Genomic DNA, 19,637 nt, shown 5'->3' with positions numbered 1-19,637 from the left:
AGATTTTCCTGGGTTAAAAAGTTGTCTTATACGCCGGAAAATATGGTAGTCCAATATATCTAATCCATTATATCTAATCCCATAAATATAGTCCAATATACCATATTTTCCGGCATATAAGACGACTTTTTAACCCAGAAAAATCTTATACACCCAGTCGTCTTATACGCCGGAAAATACGGTATGTCATTTTATACATATGTGAATATATCCTAGGGACAACTTCTCAGAAACTCAATTGCTGGGTCAAAAGGTATGAACATTTCTAAAATTTTGTTTACTGCTGAAGTCCACTCCACCTTAAGTATTTTGAGTATTGTAGGCCATGTTTTTCTTCTGCCTGAGCAGATGATTATAGATTATTTTTGTACAAAGTAACAGACAAAATGGCTTTTCTCTTGTCCACCTTTGTTGTTGTTGTTGCTACAAGAGTCTTTTGTGGATATTGTGCTGAGAGTTCCAGGCTACAGGATCTATTTTGGTTATAATATTTGAAATTACTGTAACATTTTTATAGGAACCAAAAGTGAAAGAACCTGAAATTAACACAACCCTTCAGATACGTTTCTTTGGAAAAAGAGGAGAAAGAAAACTTCATTATAGAGAATTTCGAAGGTAAATGCAAATATTTATATTCATTTAGGGAAATTTTATAGATAAGAAGTGAAGAAACAACTGAGTATGGTCGACCCTTAAAAAATGCAAGTTTGAACTGTGTGGGTCCACTTATACATGATTTTTTTTAATTTATATACTTTTATTTTTAAAAATCCAAGTGTAAGTGGTCTCACATTATTCAAGGGTCAACTGTACCTTCTTTTAGTCTTTAAAAAATTTATGTGGTGATACTAGTCCTGTCCTGCCTACTTTACAGAGTTGTGAGTAAATGTAAAAATAAACTATAGCCCTAGCCAGTTTGGCTCAGTGGATGGAGCATCGGCCCATGGACTGAAGGGTCCCAGGTTCGATTCCAGTCAACGGCACATACCTCAGTTGTAGGTTCGATCCCCTCCCTCCCCTCATCTGGGCACATGCGGGAGGCGACCAGTCAATGTGTCTCTCACATTGATGTTTCTCTCTCTCTCTCTCTCCCTCCCTTTCACTCTCTCTAAAAATCCATGGGAAAAAATGTCTTCAGGTGAGGATTAAAAAAAGAAACTATAAATTCTAATAATTTTTAAATAATCTGATAACAGAAAAGAGGCAATCTCTAATTCATGCAAATATTTTATTTCCTAATCTTCAATTCTTTCCCCTTTCATTCACATTAGTATTCTTTCCCTACATGAAGTCTGAGGTGGATCTGATAATTAGATGAAACAATGTATCTGAAGTACACACAACATAAAATACAGTAGGCACTCAGAATATGTGCTGAACTCATGTCAACTCAAATGATTTTCTTTCTTCTTTTATATATATACTAGAGGCCCAGTGCAGGAAAACCATGCATGGATGGGGTCCCTAGGCATGGCCCGTGATCAGGGCCAATCAGGGCCAGGCCGATTGGCGCCTGCTGGCCAGGGGAAGGGACAGGACATGGGAGGGTGGCCGCTGGCCCTGAGGAGCGAGCTGGCCCTCGGCCTCCCTGGGGAAGGGGCTGCATCCGCTGCCACCCATCCTGGTTACCCGTTCCAGCCTGGGGCCCAGCCCCAATCTGTTGATCAGGGTTTGTCGGCTTGGGGGAGGGACAGCAGGAGGTTAGCCGGCCAGGGGAGGTTGGCTGTGGGAACGCACTGACCACCAGGGGGCAGCTCCTGCATTGAGCATCTGCCCCCTGGTGGTCAGTGTGTGTCATAGCGACTGGTCATTCAGTCATAACAGTTGCTTAGGCTTTTATATATATAGATTAGTATTGATTTTTTTTTTTACAGAGAGGAAGGGAGAGGGATAGAGAGATACAAACATTGATGAGAGAAACATCGATCAGCTGCCTTCTGCACACACACTATTGGGGATCGAGACCGCAACCAAAGGCACATGTTCTTGACCAGAATCAAACCCGGGACCCTTCAGTCTGTGGAGCAACGCTCCATCCACTGAGGCAAACCAGTCAGGGCTCAAATGATTTTCAAAGGCTCGTCTAGCAGCTTGTTGCCCATATGTCAGATATCTCCTGAGGGCTTCTTCGCAGCTGTCGCTGGTTTCTTTCTGTTTGCATTTCCTCGGCTCTCTCTTTTTCACATAATTTCTTCAACATGGAGTATCCTTCATCTCTTTCCCAAAAGGTGTCTCAATTCAACATGTAAGAAACAAATCAAAACTAAAATAAAAGCATTATTTTCTCAGTGTCTTTTCCCCCGGGGATTGACTGCTTAAATTTCAGAGGAAAGGGCTGTTATAGTTTTAAGTTAGAAAACTGGACACAACTTTTATTTTCCATCATAGATGGCTAATATTTTTTAAATTTTGTTACCATTTTTTTAATTTGGAAATTCAATAGTGTTTACTAGTTATTTAAGACAAAATAATGAGAATGTGGAGCAGAGAATGTGGCCAGAGAGTGGCGGAAGCAATGAAGAGTTGAGTCTGGACTTAAGTAAGATGAAAAGAGAAAGATAGTTGCACACATGCTCAGTGCCATCACAGCTACTGTCTGTCGAGTACTTACTATGTGCCCAGCATGTGTTTAAGTGTTTTTCATGTATTGTTTCACCTATCCTTAAACTTGGGACAGGTAGTCTTCCCTTTTATAACTGAGACTCAATGAGATAAAGCCATGGTCGGCAAACTGTGGCTCACGAGCCACATGCGGCTCTTTGGCCCCTTGAGTATGGCCCTTCCACAAAATACCACGGCCAGGGCGAGTCTATTTTGAAGAAGTGGCATTAGAAGTTTAAGTTTAAAAAATTTGGCTCTCAAAAGAAATTTCAATCCTTGTACTGTTGATATTTGGCTCTGTTGACTAATGAGGTTTGCCGACCACTGAAAGGGACTTGGTTTAGGAGGTTCATGTACCTTAGAAACTGCAGAGGAGATATTCACGCCCAGGTTGGTCTTAAAAGGTGTAAGTGGTCATAAAGTTTCTAAAAGAGTTCCACAGGTCCCTGGTGGGTGGGTAGTGTCAACATAAGAAAGATTCAAACCTGTGAAGAATTTTTGTGAATTTATTTGATCCAAACTGTCAACAAATGCTGAGAAGCAAAAATCTCAACAGATTGAGATAATTCTCCAAAGATTGGCAGTTTTTCACCTTGTTTTATACATTACAATCTAAGGAGGAGATGTAAGTGAGTTACTTAAAATTCATTAGTGATAGATTAGGGATGTGAGAGAAAGCAAAGCCTGGAAACCTTTGGGTGGGGTTGGATAAAAAGTAAATGATAGAAACATACTTCTTTTACTTATTTGGGGACAGGATAGTTAACCGTCAACAATGAACTCAGTGACAATGAGAGGATTCGTGATCTCCGCAGACAGGCCTGTGCTTTGAGGGGTCCAAAAGAAGAAAAATTACTTTTACATTCCAAAGATATGTTATCGTAGATGCAAAAAGGCAACAGACTGGCTCAGTTAAGGTAAAGATTGGCCTTTGTCGGGGAATATACTGGCCTAGGACATGACTATCCACCGTAAACTGCTTTTAATTTAAAAAGTTTTTATTTCAGACCATCCTTTGCGGTTACTTTAGGTCTTTGAGTTTGTAAGGCCGCCCGCCACACAGGCCTCCCCTGAGCTTGTCAAGTTTAGTACGTGGCCCATTTTCATCCAGAGTAGGTACATAGAGTGGGCTTTTAAGGAAGTTGTACCAGACCATGTGACCAGATGACAGGCATATTAATTAGATACTACCATGTGTCGAGAGAAGCTTAGCAATTAATGAGGGAGTAGTATATGGATAAATTTGTGGCTTGGGGGTTGTTGGTTTTTTGTGGGGTTTCTTTTGTAGTTTTTATTTTTTTACTTTTACAACTAGTCATAAAATTTTCCAATAAAAATACCTCTTAGCCACTTAAATAAAGACTAAATGTAATTTAAGTTCTTTCTGCTGGAATTTGTGGAGTTTATTCATTGTTATGAAATCAACACGTAATTTAAATGTGAAAATTCATTTCTTTATCAGCATATGTATTGTTCAAGAAAGAAAATATAGATGCTCAGTCTGCTCAGGCAGTTGTCAATGGTGTTTACCCTCCTGTAACAGTGCCTCTGTTTTGTTATGATTCTTTTTCCCTCTTCTTTCCTACCTTATTTGGGGACTTTTCTTCTGCATTTCTTTTCATTCTTTTACATTCTGTTGGTTAGCCTTAGAAATAGTGACGAGAAATAATCCCTGAGTTTATTGCTTGGGGTGGTACAATTGACCTCATTTTTTACTTGAATACATTTTTAAAGCTGAAAATAATTCTGTTTTAAGATATATTAAGGAAATAGGAAAGAAAGAAAAAGGGCCTCAAGTTTTCTTATCAAGAAAAATTAGGATATTGATATCAATGTACTTTTAGGACTAGGATTTTTTTAACTTCTGAAATACTGCTTATTAATTGAGGATGTTCTAAAGTCACAAAGATTTTTCATAAATTCCAGGGTGGTGTGCTGATAAGTATGTCTAATGCTCAGTTCTTAGGGAGAACAGCCTTGATTGGTAACACTTAAAGTTAATAGTGTGAATACTCCAGCAAGCCCATCTCAAGCTGCCAGATGTGAAGTGTGATGGCTTTGTTAGCAAGAACTGCTCTGTAGGGCTCATGTATTTGCTACTGTGCTAGCAAGGACTGGCTACTGTATTTACAGTGACTGTTCTGTGTGTAAATGGCTGCTTGATCTGCAATAAAGTCTCTCCTATATGCCTGCAACTACTCATGTCTTCCAGTTCCCAGCGTCCACAGAGGTCCAGTCCCTAGCAGAGGGGCTTGGACCCAACAATTGGCATGGACAACACATGCACAATACAGTCTCTCAGCTGCTGCAAGCCAGCTCCAGTATACCAGGGCCTAAGCACTCAGCTAAAGAAAAGCAGAATTTTCCCAGAGTTTCCAATTAGTCTACTGATTTATAAACTATTTAAATGTTTTCAGAGTGCATCTGGTGGCCTTATGTATTATAAATTCTTCAATTCATATATTTATGTATAGTATCACATTGCAGATTTTTATGTCATAACAAAATACATAATTTTAGACTTAGAAAAAAACATTTTTACGTTTGCCCTGGCCAGGGTGGGTCAGTTGATTGAGCATTGTCCTGTGCACCAAAAGGTCACTGGTTTGATTCCTGGCCAGGATACATGCCCAGGTTGCGGGTTTGGTCCACGGTAAGGGTGTATGTGGGAGGCAACCAATCAGTATTTCTTGCTCACATTGATGTTCTTTTCTCCCTCTTCCTTCCTCTCTCTCTCAAATGAATAAAAACATTTTTTAAAAAATGTATGTTCTTCAAAAGTAGTATAATTAATTAAAATGAAGTAGCTTAAACCAGAACAATGTACAGTTTAACAGCAATCCTATCTAATAAAGAGGGGATATGCAAATTAACCATCATGCCATCACAAAGATGGCGGTGCACATAGCCACAAGATGGCAGCGCCCAGCCCCGCTGGAGTCCCACAGTCCTTTCAGCCCAGCGGGGGCGGTGAGGGGAACAGCCAGACTTGCCCTCAGCCCCTCAGCTGCCCAGGGCCAGCCCAAGGCGCAGGCAAGCCTCGAATGGCGGCTGCCCAGCCGACGCCCGAGGTACAGGCAAGTGTCAGATGTTGGCTGCCCAGGGTGGGCTTGAGGCACAGGCAAGCCTCGGATGGCGGCTGCCCAGCCGCCCAGGGCTGCCTGAGGCTCAGGTAACCAGGGTTGGCTGAGGCTTGTGCTGCCGGCAGTGGCAGCAGCAGAGGTGTGATGGGGCGTCACCTTCCCCTGATTGCTGGGTCGCCTCCCAGCCCTGAGGGCTCCCGGACTGTGAGAGGGGGCAGGCTGGGCTGAGGGACCCCCCTCCAGTGCATGAATTTTCATGCACCGGGCCTCTAGTTAAGTTTATAATATTTCAGCCTCAGATAGAGCCCGAAGGAAAAAAGGAAAGGAACTAGGTATTCATGTTTTTATACCATATTTTCTACTTTCTAATTCATTGTACAGTTGTTTGCAAGTAAAGCATTCTTTTAACAATCCTGATAAGAAAAAAATTGAATGTTATCAGAGTACACAATATAATAAAGGATGAAGCATATCAGTAAATTTTGTTGATCTATCAGTCCAGACCTGAAATGCTTCAAGTTTTGGTTAAAATTCTGCTTTGACCCAAAAAGACACATAGCACTGATAAATATGTGTATCACATACATTTAGACTCTCACCTACCACAGATAGAAGCATAAAATCAAACTCCTCCGCATGCTTCTAAGGTTTGGGGGATAAGTGGCGGCTTTCTTTCCTCTGTACTGGACTGTATCTCTTTCACCCCATGTATTCTCATTCTTTCAGTTTATACATTTCTTAGGAAGCTATTGATGACAGTTTGATCAAAGTGCCATCTATTTTTATAAAAATTTTAAAAAAAGAATGTTGAGTCACATAAACATATGTTCTTGTCCATAGGTTCTAAATATTTTTTGGTAAATCTAAGCTTTTGATGCAAAGCCATTCATTGATTACATTGATCAAATTTGGAATCTGAAAACTATGAGGAACCATTAGTTATTATTATGATTCTAAAAACAGTATCCCAACTGAATTTTAAGTCTCTCTGATTATTGGTAATTTTTCTATATTGGAAAAATACTGTTTTCTAACTCTTTAAGTCTAAGTTTGTCAGAATGCAAATTGCCAAGTAGAATGTGTGCACACAAACCAAGTATGGGGAGTCCTATTGAAGCAGATGTTGGACTTACCCAGCTGACCCACTGCCACAGTCCTTGACATGGCGTTCATGCTTCGTGCAACTCATGAAGGTGCTGCAGTCCCGCTATGGTGTTACAGTTGAAAGCACTGGCCACTTCTGTCAGTTCTGTACTTTAACATTTAGGTTTATGGAGAATCTACAGGCGGAGGTCCAAGAAATGGAATTTCTGCAGTTCTCTAAAGGTTTGAGTTTCATGAGGAAAGAAGACTTTGCAGAGTGGCTCCTTTTTTTCACGAACACTGAAAATAAAGACATTTATTGGAAAAATGTGAGAGAGAAGTTGTCAGCAGGAGAGGTTGGTATGCCTTTTTGTTATGCTTGAGATGAATATAAAATAATAAGTTAGACATTTATATAATTAATTAAAGTGACTTCCAAATTAACAAAGACTGAGCTGCTCTCTAGTATTTAAGTATAAAATCAAATTGAGAATGTTCTCCACATACTATTTTCTTATTAAGGAACTGTTGACTAAGAATCAGTGTTGCAGCCATGAGTTTGGAATTTTCAGTAAAGTCAGGAATTAGGAATGTCCACTATCACTGCTGTCACTTTCTGTTGTTCTGGAAATTGTGGCCAGTGCAAATTAACAAGATAAAAGAGTAATTATTGTATTATTTTCCATACAAATAACTGTAAACCTACTTTTGCCCCACCCTGTATATCAGAAGTAGTTGTCCTTTGTAAAAATTCCAGCTCAGAAAATATAATAGCATATGTGTGTGTGTGTGAAATGCATGAAATGATGATTGCCAAACTATTAATAATGATTAATGTTCAGTGATATTTCAAGAGATTTTTATTTTATGTATTGTTTTTACTATATTGTTCTGAAAAATTATTTTGAAAAGGACATGTATTTATATATAATTTTAAAGTTAATTTTATAGTTAGGGAAAAGATAATAATATATAATGAAGATCCCATTTATAATTGCAATTGCAATATATAACAATTATAAATTAACTAGCTACTGAAGAAAAACCATCCTCCCTCATCACCCCTAAAAGATTTCAGGGATGGAAGTCTCTAAGGGAAGAATGAGAGGCTAATGAGCCAGGAAAAGTGGAATAGGGAAACTGATACAGATAGTCAAATGGCCCAAGAACCAAAAGGTTGCTGGTTCAATTCCCAGTCAGGGCACATGTCTGGGCTGTGGGCTCGATCCCCGGTTGGGGGCTTGCAGGAGGTAGCCACTCTGACATTGAAGTTTCTCTGCCCCCCCCCTCTTCCTCTTTCTCTAAAAATCAAATTATTTAAAAAAAATTTTAGCCTGGCCAGTGTGGCTCAGTGGTTGAGCATCGACCCATGAACCAGGAGGTCATCGTTCAATTCCTGGTCAAGACACATGCCCGGGTTTTGGCCTCAATCCCCAGTATGGGGCGTGCAGGAGGCAGCCGATCTATGATTTTTCTCTCATCATTGATGTTTCTTTCTCTCCCTCTCTCTTCCTCTCTAAAATCAATAAAAATATTTTTAAAATAATAATAAATAATAAAATAAAAATAAATTAAAAATAAAAAACATTTAAATATATATATTAAAAATATCCTATCTATAAAACAGTAATATGCAAATCATCACTCCGCTACACTCACAAGCCACGCCCACCGGCCACGCCCACCGGCCAATCAGAAAGGGAATATGCAAATACACCTAACCAAGATGGCTGCAGCCTCGGAGAGCAGTTGTTGGAACTGGGAGAGCAGTTGTTGGAACTGGGATATTGGAGCCGAAGATCAGAGGGGAAGATCAGAGCCAGCAGGGGTCCCCCACAGGTGATCAGAGCCAGCTGTGGTCCCCTACAGGCGATCAGAGCCACCTGGGGGTCCCTGTCCAGGGCCCGAGCCTCAGCCAGAGGCTTGCGGCATTGGCTGGGGGTGGAGCTGGGCCACTGGAACCAGCTGGGGTCCCCTGCGGTGATTGGAGCCAGCTGGGGGTCCCTGACCAGGGCCCAAGCCTCAAACAGAAGCTTGAGGCCTTGGCCTTGGATGGAGCGGGGGATAGAGCCATCTGGGGGTCCCTGCCCAGGGGCCGAGCCTCAAACAGAGGCTTGCGGCATTGGATGGGGGTGGAGCGGGGAGATCAGAGCCAGCTGGGGGTCCTGCCCAGAGCCCAAGCCTTGGCCAGAGGCTTGCAGCCTTGGCCGTTGGGGCGGAGCCTGGTGATCGGAGCCTGGCGATCAGAGCCAGCTGGGCTCCCCTGAGGGCGATCGGAGCCAGCTGGGGGTCCCTGAGGGCGATCGGAGCCAGCTGGGGGTCCCTGCCCAGAGCCCAAGCCTCTGCCAGAGGCTTGCAGCCTTGGCCGTTGGGGCGGAGTCTGGTGATCGGAGCCTGGCGATCAGAGCCAGCTGGGGTCCCCTGAGGGCGATCGTAGCCAGCTGGGGGTCCCTGCCCAGAGCCCAAGCCTCTGCCAGAGGCTTTAGGCTTTGGCTGGGGGTGGAGCCCACGAGCGGAGCCAGCTGGGGGTCCCTGCAGGTGATTGGAGCCAGCTGGGGGTCCCTGCCCAGGGCCCAAGCCTCAGCCAGAGGCTTTCGGCCTTGGCCGCTGGGGCGGAGCCTGGCAATCAGAGCAAGCTGGGGTCCCCTGTGGGCGATCGGAGTCAGCTGCGGGTCCCTGCCCAGAGCCCAAGCCTAGAGGCTTGCAGCCTTGGCCGTGGGTGGAGCCGGGCGATAGAGCCAGCTGTGGGTGTCTGTGGGCAATTGGAACCAGCTGGGGGTCCCTGCCCAGGGCCCGAGCCTCAAACAGAGGCTTGCGGCCTTGGCTGGGGGTAGAGCAGGGCGATCAAAGCCAGCTGGGGGTCCCTGCCCAGGGCTGGAGGCTTTAGGCCTTGGCAGGGGTGGAGCCGGAGATCACAGGAGATAGGTGTGAACTACAGAGGAAATACCTTTTCTGACCACTCATTGGCTAAGCTCCCTGTATGCCACTGGTAATATTCTTAGTAACTTGGGTATAAGAATCCAAAAAAGTGATCTAGGGCTTTTCCACCACACTCCTGGAGAAAAAAATGAAGGTCCGCTGCTGGAGGGCTAAGAAATGTCATAACCTGCCCTACACGGTTTGGCTCAGTGGATAATGTCTAGGTTTGCCAACCGCAGAGTCCAGGTTAGATTCTGATCAAGGGCATGTACCTAAGTTGCAGGCTCCTCCCTGGCTGGGGCCCAGGTCAGGGCTCAGGAAGGAGGCAAGCAATCTAAGTATTCCTCTCACTTTGATGTTTCTCTCTGTCTTTCCCTTTCTCTTTCACATTCTCTAAAAGTCAATGGAAACATATCCTCAGGTGAGGATAAAAAAAAAAAAAGAAAGAAATGTCATCCTATCTAATAAAAGAGTACTATGCAGATTGATCATCACTGCAACACACAATATAGCTGCCCCCATGTGGTCAAAGATCCTGCCCCCATGTGGACACAAGATGGCCACTACAAGATGGCCAGCAGGAGAGGGCAGTTGGGAGGCACCCGGCCTGCAAGGGAGGGCAGTTGAGAAGGACCAGGCCTGCAAGGGAGGGCAGTTGGAGGTGATCAACCCTGCAGGAGAGGGCAGTTAGGGGTAACCAGGCCGGCAGAGGAGGGAAGTTGGGGGCAAACAGGCTGGCAGCAGAGTGGTTAGGGGGTGATCAGGCTGGCAGGCAGAAGCGGGTAGGGGCAATCAGGAAGGCAGGCAGGCAAGCAGTTGGGAGCCAGCAGTCCTGGATTGTGAGAGGGATGTCCGACTGCCCTCAAGGCAGTCGGACATCCCTTGAGGGGTCCCAGATTGGAGAGGGTACAGGCTGGGCTGAGGGACAACCCCCCTCCGTGCACGAATTTCGTGCACCGGGCCTCTAGTTTTTTAATAAAAAAGAGCTAATGGTTACAGTTCTCCCCAATCAGAGGGCAAATGGCTTAAATCACCGTGCTCAGAGAGATAGGAAGGAGAAATCCAATTAGGGCCATTTGCCAGCCACACCCAAGGACAGATGAAGTTAGGGAGTAAATCTACTTTTGGTGCATCCACAAAAAGCTGATGAAAATTATATTGAATCCTCCCCCAAGACATCCCCTAAAGCCCCAGCCTTTAAAAACCCTTAAAACCTGCACCCCAGCACCCACTGTCCCTCCTGGGAGCACACCTGTGCCTTTCCCTTCCTTCTTTTCTTCCCCCACAGGAATGCATCTTCTAAGTCTAAGGGACCCTAGGAGACTTGCAACCCTGGGGAGCAGTGGGCAATGGCAGCTCCTCCAGGCTACCCCCTGAACCTGTCCTCGAAGTTCCTTTTTCTCTGACTCTCCAGTGAGCTAAAGCAGCCCTGCCTAGGCTCTCTCTGTTGCTTCTTCTATCCTAACCCCTTTCTTGTGTCACTGACCCCAGCTTTAATAAACATACTCTCAAAATCTAAAACAGCCGAAACAGGTTTGGCTCAGTGGATAGAGCGTCGGCCTGCGGACTCAAGGGTCCCAGGTTCGATTCCGGTCAAGGGCATGTACCTTGGTTGCGGGCACATCCCCAGTAGGGGGTGTGCAAGAGGCAGCTGATCGATGTTTCTAACTCTATCCCTCTCTCTTCCTCTCTGAAAAAAATCAATAAAATATATTTAAAAAAAAATCTAAAACATTAATTAACTAGAAATATGTGAAAACTTTAAAGGTTTGATGGCTATCAAAGAAAATTTAACCTAACTATAGAGACACTAGTGGCCCAGTGCATGAAATTCATGCATGGGGGGGGGGGGAGGGTGTCCCTCAGCTTGGCCTGCACCCTTTCCAATCTGGAACCCCTCGGGGGATGTCCTACTGTCTTGGCCCAACTGTCCCCCCTTGCCAGCCTTATCCCTGTGGGATTGGGCCTAAACTGGCAGTCGGGACATCCCTCTCACAATCCGGGAACACTGGCTCCTAACCGCTCACCTGCCTGCCTGCCTTATTGCCACTAACTACTCTGCCTGCTGGCCTGCTCGCCCTCCAACTGCCCCCCACCCCCGCTGGCCTTCTCACCCCCAACTGCCCCCCCTTGCCAGCCTGATCACTCCCAACTGCCCCCCCGCCAGCCTGCTCGCCCCCAACTGGCCCCCCCTGCCGGCCTGCTCGCCCCCAACTGCCCCCCCACCAGCCTGATCACCCCCAACTGCCCTCCCCTCCTGGCCTGATCGCCCCTAACCACCTTTGCCTCGGCCCTGCCACCATGGCTTTGTCTGGAAGGACGTCCGGGAAGGTCTCCCAGTCTAATTAGCATATTACCCTTTTATTAGTATAGATTCCCTGTGATTGTATAGAAAGTCATGGCATTATAAATGCAATTCTCCCTTAAATTAGTCTATAAGTGGGATGATCATACCAGTCAGAACAGCCTGTCTGCTGCAGTTACAAGCTAACTCTGAAATCTCTGGCTGACACAGAAAGGTTTCTTTAATGACCATACCACATTTCCATCATGAGAGGTGGGAGGTGCTCCAGAACCCAGACTTTTCGAGGCTCTGTCATCTTGGTGCTCCACCATGTGGAAAAAAACACACCACTTCTCAGAGGCCGGAGTAAGAAAAGAAAGAAGTGAGTCCTGTTCTGGTAATTAAATGTTTTGTCCTGGAAACAGGATGACCCTTGGCTGCTGGCCAGACTGGTCACATGACCTGACCTAACTGCAAGAAGGCACAGAAGTGTGATCCTTCTTATGTGCAGGAATTACAAGAGAACCAGCACTGCTGAACACTATGGGTTTCAATAAAAATGCCATAGAGTTTATATGAAAAGAATGCTGAAGAGGCCAGGGGGGATAGGGGAAGTCTCTGTACCTTCCCCTCAATTTTGCTGTCACCTTAAACCCACTTTTTAAAAAATAGTCTTTTTTTTAAATAATGCCAAGATATTAAAATGTATCATTAACCATTGGTAACTGAAACAGTTACAATGAATTTGACAGACATATCAGTTGAACAGAATATAAAGTCCAGAGTTATAGATAGACCCAAATACACATGGAAATTTAGTATATGTAAACTTATATTACAAATTACTTGGGTAAAAGAATTTTTAATAAATGACATTAGGACATCCACTGGCCATCTGAGAGAGAATAAAGGTAAGTCTCTACCTCACTCATTACTCTGAAATAAATTCCAGATGAATCAAAGAATTAAATGTTAAAGAGAAAAAGGAAACTGAGTAGAAATAGAAGAAAACTTGAAAACAGTCATCTTAAAGTGGGGTATACCTATCTTTCTAAACAAAACCCAGAAGCTTTTAAGGGGAGGGGTAGGGAGAGGTTTTTTTGGCGGGTGCCAGGACCAACGATCACTAGCTACCTCGGTACCAAAATTCATGCTTCTGAAATCTCTTGATATCAGTTCCCCAGATAGAGCAATCAAGCTGCCCTACATGTGCCACAAACAGAAGCTTTTTTTTAAAGAAAAAATTTATGAAATTATTACCTAAAAATTAAAAATCTGCTGACTCCCCTCATTCCCCCACAAAAGTTATAATCAAAGTCAAAATAAAAAATTAACAAAATGAGCAATATTGGCACCACAATAATAGACCAATGTCTTTAATTTATAATGGCGTCTTTAAAAAATCAAGAACTTTGAATGGTCTGACATTTCACCCTATTTAATATATAATGCCATAATAAATGGCAGATCAGGAATTTCGACATAGGTCCATCTACTCCAAAACCCCGTGCTATGTCCACTGACAAAACTAAGCAGAAAATTTATGAGGTGGGCCACTTAAAAGATGTATTAGTCTCCTCAGGCTGCCATAACAGAATACCACAGACTGGGTGGCTTAAAGCACAAACTTACTTTCTCACAAGTTTGGAGCCTATCAGTCCCAAGATCAAGGGTGCCAGCAGGGTCGGTGTCTGGTGAGGTGTCCCTCCTCCCCACGCGCAGAATGAGAACACTGCTCATCAGGACATTAGGCATATCCGATTAGGGCCCCAGTATTATGACTTCCCATCTCCAAATATAGTCACATTGGAGATTATTCAACAAGGAATATTTAAGAGACGGACTCAATCCATAACACCGGAACCCCCCCTCCTCAAGTCTTACCCTGCACAACTTCAGGCAGCCCGTTCACACAGCATATAGTCTGCACGATCATACCCAGTTTCCTGCCAATCTCTTGGGGTTCCTCCTCATCTTTAAAATCTATAATTTTGTTATTCTGCATCTCCAACTTTTTAATAGACTTGCTTAGAAAGATAGAAATTCATAAGTTTTATGCTAGAAAAGAGGACTCACACTTCGTTCAATTATATAATGCAATTATAAAACTGTAATAAAAAACTCCCTTTGTTTTATTAGAGCATTAGTTTGGATGAGTTCAAGTCATTTTGTCATTTTACAACCCACTTGGAAGACTTCTCTATTGCCATGCAGATGTTTAATTTAGCTCATCGCCCTGTCAGATTAGGTAAGTTATATGAATCATTCAATTTTTATCATTTTTTCAATAAGATATCAACCAAGGAGTCAATTACAATAAAAGAAATTGATTGGCCTTTTACTTAATTTATTGTGGTTATTCTGAATTTAATACTCTATTTTCTGTTACTTTCTTATTTTTTCTGTGAAAAGGGGAAATATTTAAATTACTTGTGTTTGAAAACATTGGTTAAATTAAAACAGCCTCTTATCTTACAGTTACTTTCATGGCACTTTTGAGCCAAATTTATTATTTGAATACATTCTTGATGTGTATTTTTGGCTTTTTGGTTTTTTTTTAACATATTTTTATTGTTTTCAGAGAGGAAGTAAGGGGGGGGGGAGAGAGAAATATCAATGATGAGAAAGAGTCATTGATTGGCTGCCTCCTGCATGCACCCTACTACAGGTCGAGCCCGAAACCCAGTCATGTGTCCTGACTGGGAATCTAACTGTAACCTCCTGGTTCATAGGTCTATGCTCAGCCACTGAGCCACACCAGCTGGGCTATTTATGTTTTTTATTTACTTCCCATATAACAAATATTTAGATTATTTTTACTTCTCAAATTATGAAAAATTAGTCCTAGCCAGTTTGGCTCAGTGGATAGAGCATCGGCCTGTGGACTGAAGGGTCCCAGGTTTGATTCTGGTCAAGGGCACATGCCCAGGTTGTGGGCTTAATCCCCAGTAGTGGACAACTGATTGATGATTCTCTCTCATCATTGATGTTTCTATCTCTCTCCCTCTCCCTTCCTCTCTGAAATCAATAAAAATATTTTTTAATATGAAAAATTAGATTAATTTCACTTACACTGTTTCACATGGTAAATGAGTTGTTTTATGTTTGTTTTTTTAGCAGAGTTTAAGAGAGCTGTGAAAGTAGCTACAGGACAGGAGCTCTCAAACAATATTTTGGACACTGTCTTCAAGATCTTTGATTTGGATGGTGATGAATGTCTTAGTCATGGAGAGTTTCTTGGAGTGTTAAAAAACAGGATGCACCGAGGTTTATGGGTAACAGATTTTGAGTTTTTAAATAACTACATGTTTACATGAAATTAATTGGATGGTGTTAAACCTAGAATTTGAGGAAATGTATAATCTCAAGTAGAGTTTTCATCATTTATCAAGAGATAACTTCTCCAGATGGGATTTTACTTTTTTTTTTTTTTTTTTGCCTTTTTTAAAAATCTGAATCTAATCAGAAACCACTATTCAGAAATTATAGCCTAAAATTCACTTCAGGCTTTGCAGTTAGACACACCTAGATTCAAATCCCATCTCTATCACCTGTTAACTGCCAAATCTTACAAAACCACTTAATTTTTCTGAGCTTCAGATTCCTCATTTGTACAATGAGGAAACTAATAGAATCTACCAGAAAGAATTACTATAAGAATTAAGTGTAAAATACTTAGTATAGTGGCTGAGACACTTGCAGTAGATGTTAGCTAATTATATCATTATTCACTCAAATTCACATATTGGTCTATAACGGGGACAGATCAAACACAAAATTTAATATAGTTAAGAATCTGCTAAAACCCCTCAGGTAGCGTGCAGATTGGAAACCCGGATCCAAAGAGGACCATATGGTAAGTAGGCAGTTAGGCCAGAAGAGAGGATGAAAGAGAGAAAATATGGTGGGTTCACAAAACAAACCTATTTACAACTTAGAAAATCACATTCATTCCCTGCCACAAATATTATTTATGCAAAATTAACAAATAGGATTTTAATTAGCAAACATGTCTTACAAGCTTTGTAGTCATCCAGTATCTCATCCTATATAATAAAAGGGTAATGTGCAAATTGACCCTAACGGCAGATGACCTCTGGACCAGTCACTATGAGGCACACTGACCACCTCTCAGTCCCTTCCCCTGGCCATCAGGCTCCGATCACCTGATGGCGAATGGGGAACCAGGGTGGGTAGCGGCAGGGGGCAGGGCCGGCTGCGGGAAGCTGGGGAATGATGGCCCTGATTGTAGGCCAGGCCCAGGGACCGTACCCGTGCACGAATTTTGTGCGTTGGGCCTCTAGTAGTTAATAATCATATTCCTGGAGACTAAACCAACCTTTGCAGTTAACAATTTAATATATCCAGGAGCCTCTACCATTTCTCAAAAAAACATTGAAAAGAAGAGCTGTAAGCCTGGCCAGCATGGCTCAGTGGTTGAGCATTGACCTATGAACCAGGAGGTTACAGTTCGATTCCCGGTTAGGGCACATGCCTGGGTTTCAGGCTCAATCCCCAGTAGGGGGCGTGCAGACAGCAATAAATGATTCTCATCATTGATGTTTCTATCTTTTTCTCCCTCTCTAAAATCAATTTTAAAAATTTTTTAAAGAGCTGTAAATCAATGATAGGAAAAAAACATACGCATCATCTAAAGTAGATTTTTGCTTCCATTTGGTGGATTTCCAGTAGTGCTATGCTCCTGTGCTCACCAGGATCCCAGTGTTGTCCAACTTTCACTTTCTTGTTTAGTTGAGAGGAATAATAACCACATAGTACTTTTTTTTTATCCTCACCTGAGGATATATTTTTCCATTGATTTCTAGAGACAGTGGAAGAGGCGGGGAGAGAGAGAGAGAAACATCAACGTAAGAGAGGCACATCAATTGGTCACCTCCCCCACAGCCCCTACTGGGGCTGGGGAACCTGCAACTGAGGTCCTTGTTCTTTACCAGGAATCAGACGTGACCCTTTGGTCCACTACCAGCCACAGCAGTCACACAGTACTTTTCATTCACAAAACACTTAAGATGAATTATATTATTTCTTCTTAAGGCTTCTCATCAAATATATTGTGACCTATAGTTTCTTTTTAATTTTAGCCGAGGTTAAATCAAAATTTTAGGCTTACTTTATTCCACATAGCTAAATAAAATACACCAGGAGAGGGGAAATATTATAAAAGAAAAACATTAAATAATTACATTTTAAAACCAATATATTAAAAATCAGCCGAAACCGGTTTGGCTCAGTGGATAGAGCGTCGGTCTGCGGACTGGAAGGTCCCAGGTTCGATTCCGGTCAAGGGCATGTACATTGGTTGCGGGCACATCCCCGGTAGGGGGCGTGCAGGAGGCAGCTGGTCGATGTTTCTCTCTCATCGATGTTTCTAGCTCTCTATCCCTCTCCCTTCCTCTCTGTGAAAAACCAATAAAATATATTTAAAAATCAGAGTTTTCCCTTTCTTATGAGGGAGAAATCTCTCCATTCCTTGGTTATCTTGTGGACATTGTTTGTTTGTTTGTTTTGTTGTTGTTGTTAATCCTCACTAGAGGATATTTTTCCCATTGATTTTAAACAGAGTGGAAGGAAGAGAAAGAGACAGAAACATCTGTGAGGGAGACACATCAATTGGTTGCCTCCTGCACATGCCCCAACCAGGGCCAGGGATCAAGCCTGCAACCAAGGTATGTGCCCTTGACCAGAATCGAACCCTTGACCAGAATCGAACCCAAGACCCTTCAGTCCTCAGGCCGACACTCTAACCATTGAGCAACTGGCTAGGGCTCCTGTGGATATTCTTACAACACATTCACTTTTATTTTTACCCTTATTTTAAGGCCAGTATCAATTCTACAGTTCTGTGGCAATCACCTTTTATAACATAATCCACCTCAAATTGATTTTGAAGGAGTATGGGAGATAAATAGTAACAGTACATACCTGAAATAATGTTTAACCTTAGAGAATGACCCCTTAATTTTTACTTTTGGTTAACAGGTACCACAACAACTAAGTTTTCAAGAATACTGGAAATGTGTGAAAAAAGAAAGCATTAAAGGAGTAAAAGAAGTTTGGAAACAAGCTGGAAAGGGTCTTTTTTAGGAAAAGATCATGTGGGAATTTTGCTGTGAATGTCAGAATTTGGATTTTTTTTTTTTAAATACCAGATGTTTATCTTCTTAAGTCTTCATTGATTTCTTTTGCAATATAAAGACACCTTGGTTTTGCTTCTGATTCAGTAATTTCTTAAGATTTCATTAACAAACTTAGTAAAAAGAAAGTGTACTTTTAAGAAAATAGATATAGGCCCTAACTGGTTTGGCTCAGTGGATAGAGTGTCGGCCTGCGGACTGAAAGTTCTCAGGTTCGATTCTGGTCAAGGGCATGTATCTTGGTTGCAGGCACATACCCAGTAGGGGGTGTACAGGAGGCAGCTGATCAATGTTTCTCTTTCATCGATGTTTCTAACTCTCTATCCCTCTCCCTTCCTCTCTGTAAAAAATCAATAAAATATATTTTTTTAAAAAAGAAAATAGATATAGGACTCAGTAAGAAAGGCCTAGTATTGAAGTAATGCTTTTTATTGTACTTTGATAAAATGGAAAACCTAGTTATTCACTGATTTCTTAGACACAGTAGCACAATACGCCCTCTGAAAGAGTCAACAAGAATTTACAGAAACAAGTAATTGATATACAAGGCCAGTATCAATTCTGCAAGCCCTGATGTTCCTAGTAGAACAAATTAAGTTAATATTTCAGGTTTTCTTCATGTGTATCTTATATCACTTAAACTTCTTGTACATTTTTACTTCAGTAAGTTGTATATTAGTTGACTTTGAAATAACCTGTGAATTTCAATATTGGAGCTGGAAACAGAATAAAGTATTTACAAAGATACAAATATTACTAAGATGTGTTTCATTTTACATGTGTTCTTTGAAAACCACCTTGTTTTAAATGTGACTACTCTAGACCAGTGATGGCGAACCTATGACACACGTGTCAGCACTGACACACGTAGCCATTTCTGATATCACGCGGCCGCTGCTGAGGCGGCCGCATGCCGAGGATGAAACATTTGCTGCTACTGAGGATGAAACATTTGCGAAATAATGTTTTTTCCTCAAAGTGACACACTACCCGAGTTATGCTCAGGTTTTTGGCGAAGTTTGACACACCAAGCTCAAAAGGTTGCCCATCACTGCTCTAGACCCTTGCCAGCCTCATTAGTTCATATTCTTAAAAAGTAGAGTAACTGGTAGAATCTTTTTTTATATATACTAGTGCCCCAGTGCACGAAATTCATGCAAGGGGGGGTTCCCTCAGCCCAGCCTGCACCCTCTCCAATCGGGTACCCCTTGGGAGGTGTCTGACCGCCAGTTTAGGCCCGATCCGTATGGATTACCTCTCGCAATCTGGGACCGCTGGCTCCTAACTGCTCACCTGCCTGCCTGCCTGATCGCCCCTAACTGCCTCTGCCTGCCTGCCTGATTGCCACTAACCCCTCTGCCTGCCTGCCTGATCGCCCCAAACTTCCTCTGCCTGCCTGCCTGATCGCCCCTAACTGCCCTCCCCTGCCGGCCTGATCTTACCCCCAACTGCCTCTGCTTGTCTGATCACCCCTAACTGCTCTCTCTTGCCAGCCTGATCTCACCCCCAACT

General features: G+C 42.7%; 1 protein-coding gene across 4 annotated transcripts in view; it reads left to right on the top strand.

Moving 5' to 3' along the window:
* Positions 1 to 18,849, top strand: part of MICU2 (mitochondrial calcium uptake 2) — a 108,488-nt gene extending 89,639 nt beyond the window's left edge. Inside the window, exons 8-13 of one of the 4 annotated variants that reach the window (XR_013813657.1) lie at positions 518 to 615; positions 6,952 to 7,123; positions 14,110 to 14,218; positions 15,088 to 15,245; positions 17,552 to 17,657; positions 17,971 to 18,107. Coding sequence is in view for 3 of the 4 variants with exons in the window: in XM_079774095.1 (XP_079630221.1) it covers positions 518 to 615; positions 6,952 to 7,123; positions 14,110 to 14,218; positions 15,088 to 15,245; positions 17,971 to 18,075 (642 nt within the window). In the remaining variant the exon portion in view is untranslated. The other 3 variants (XM_079774096.1, XM_079774095.1, XM_079774097.1) reach the window with 3 other exon arrangements.
* The last annotated feature ends 788 nt before the right edge of the window (positions 18,850 to 19,637 follow it).

Source organism: Cnephaeus nilssonii (assembly GCF_951640355.1).
Source record: "Cnephaeus nilssonii genome assembly, chromosome: 6".
NCBI classification, from domain to species: domain Eukaryota; kingdom Metazoa; phylum Chordata; class Mammalia; order Chiroptera; family Vespertilionidae; genus Cnephaeus; species Cnephaeus nilssonii.
The sequence above is the reverse complement of the archived record's forward strand: the minus strand, read 5'-3'. Positions and strand labels throughout refer to the sequence as shown.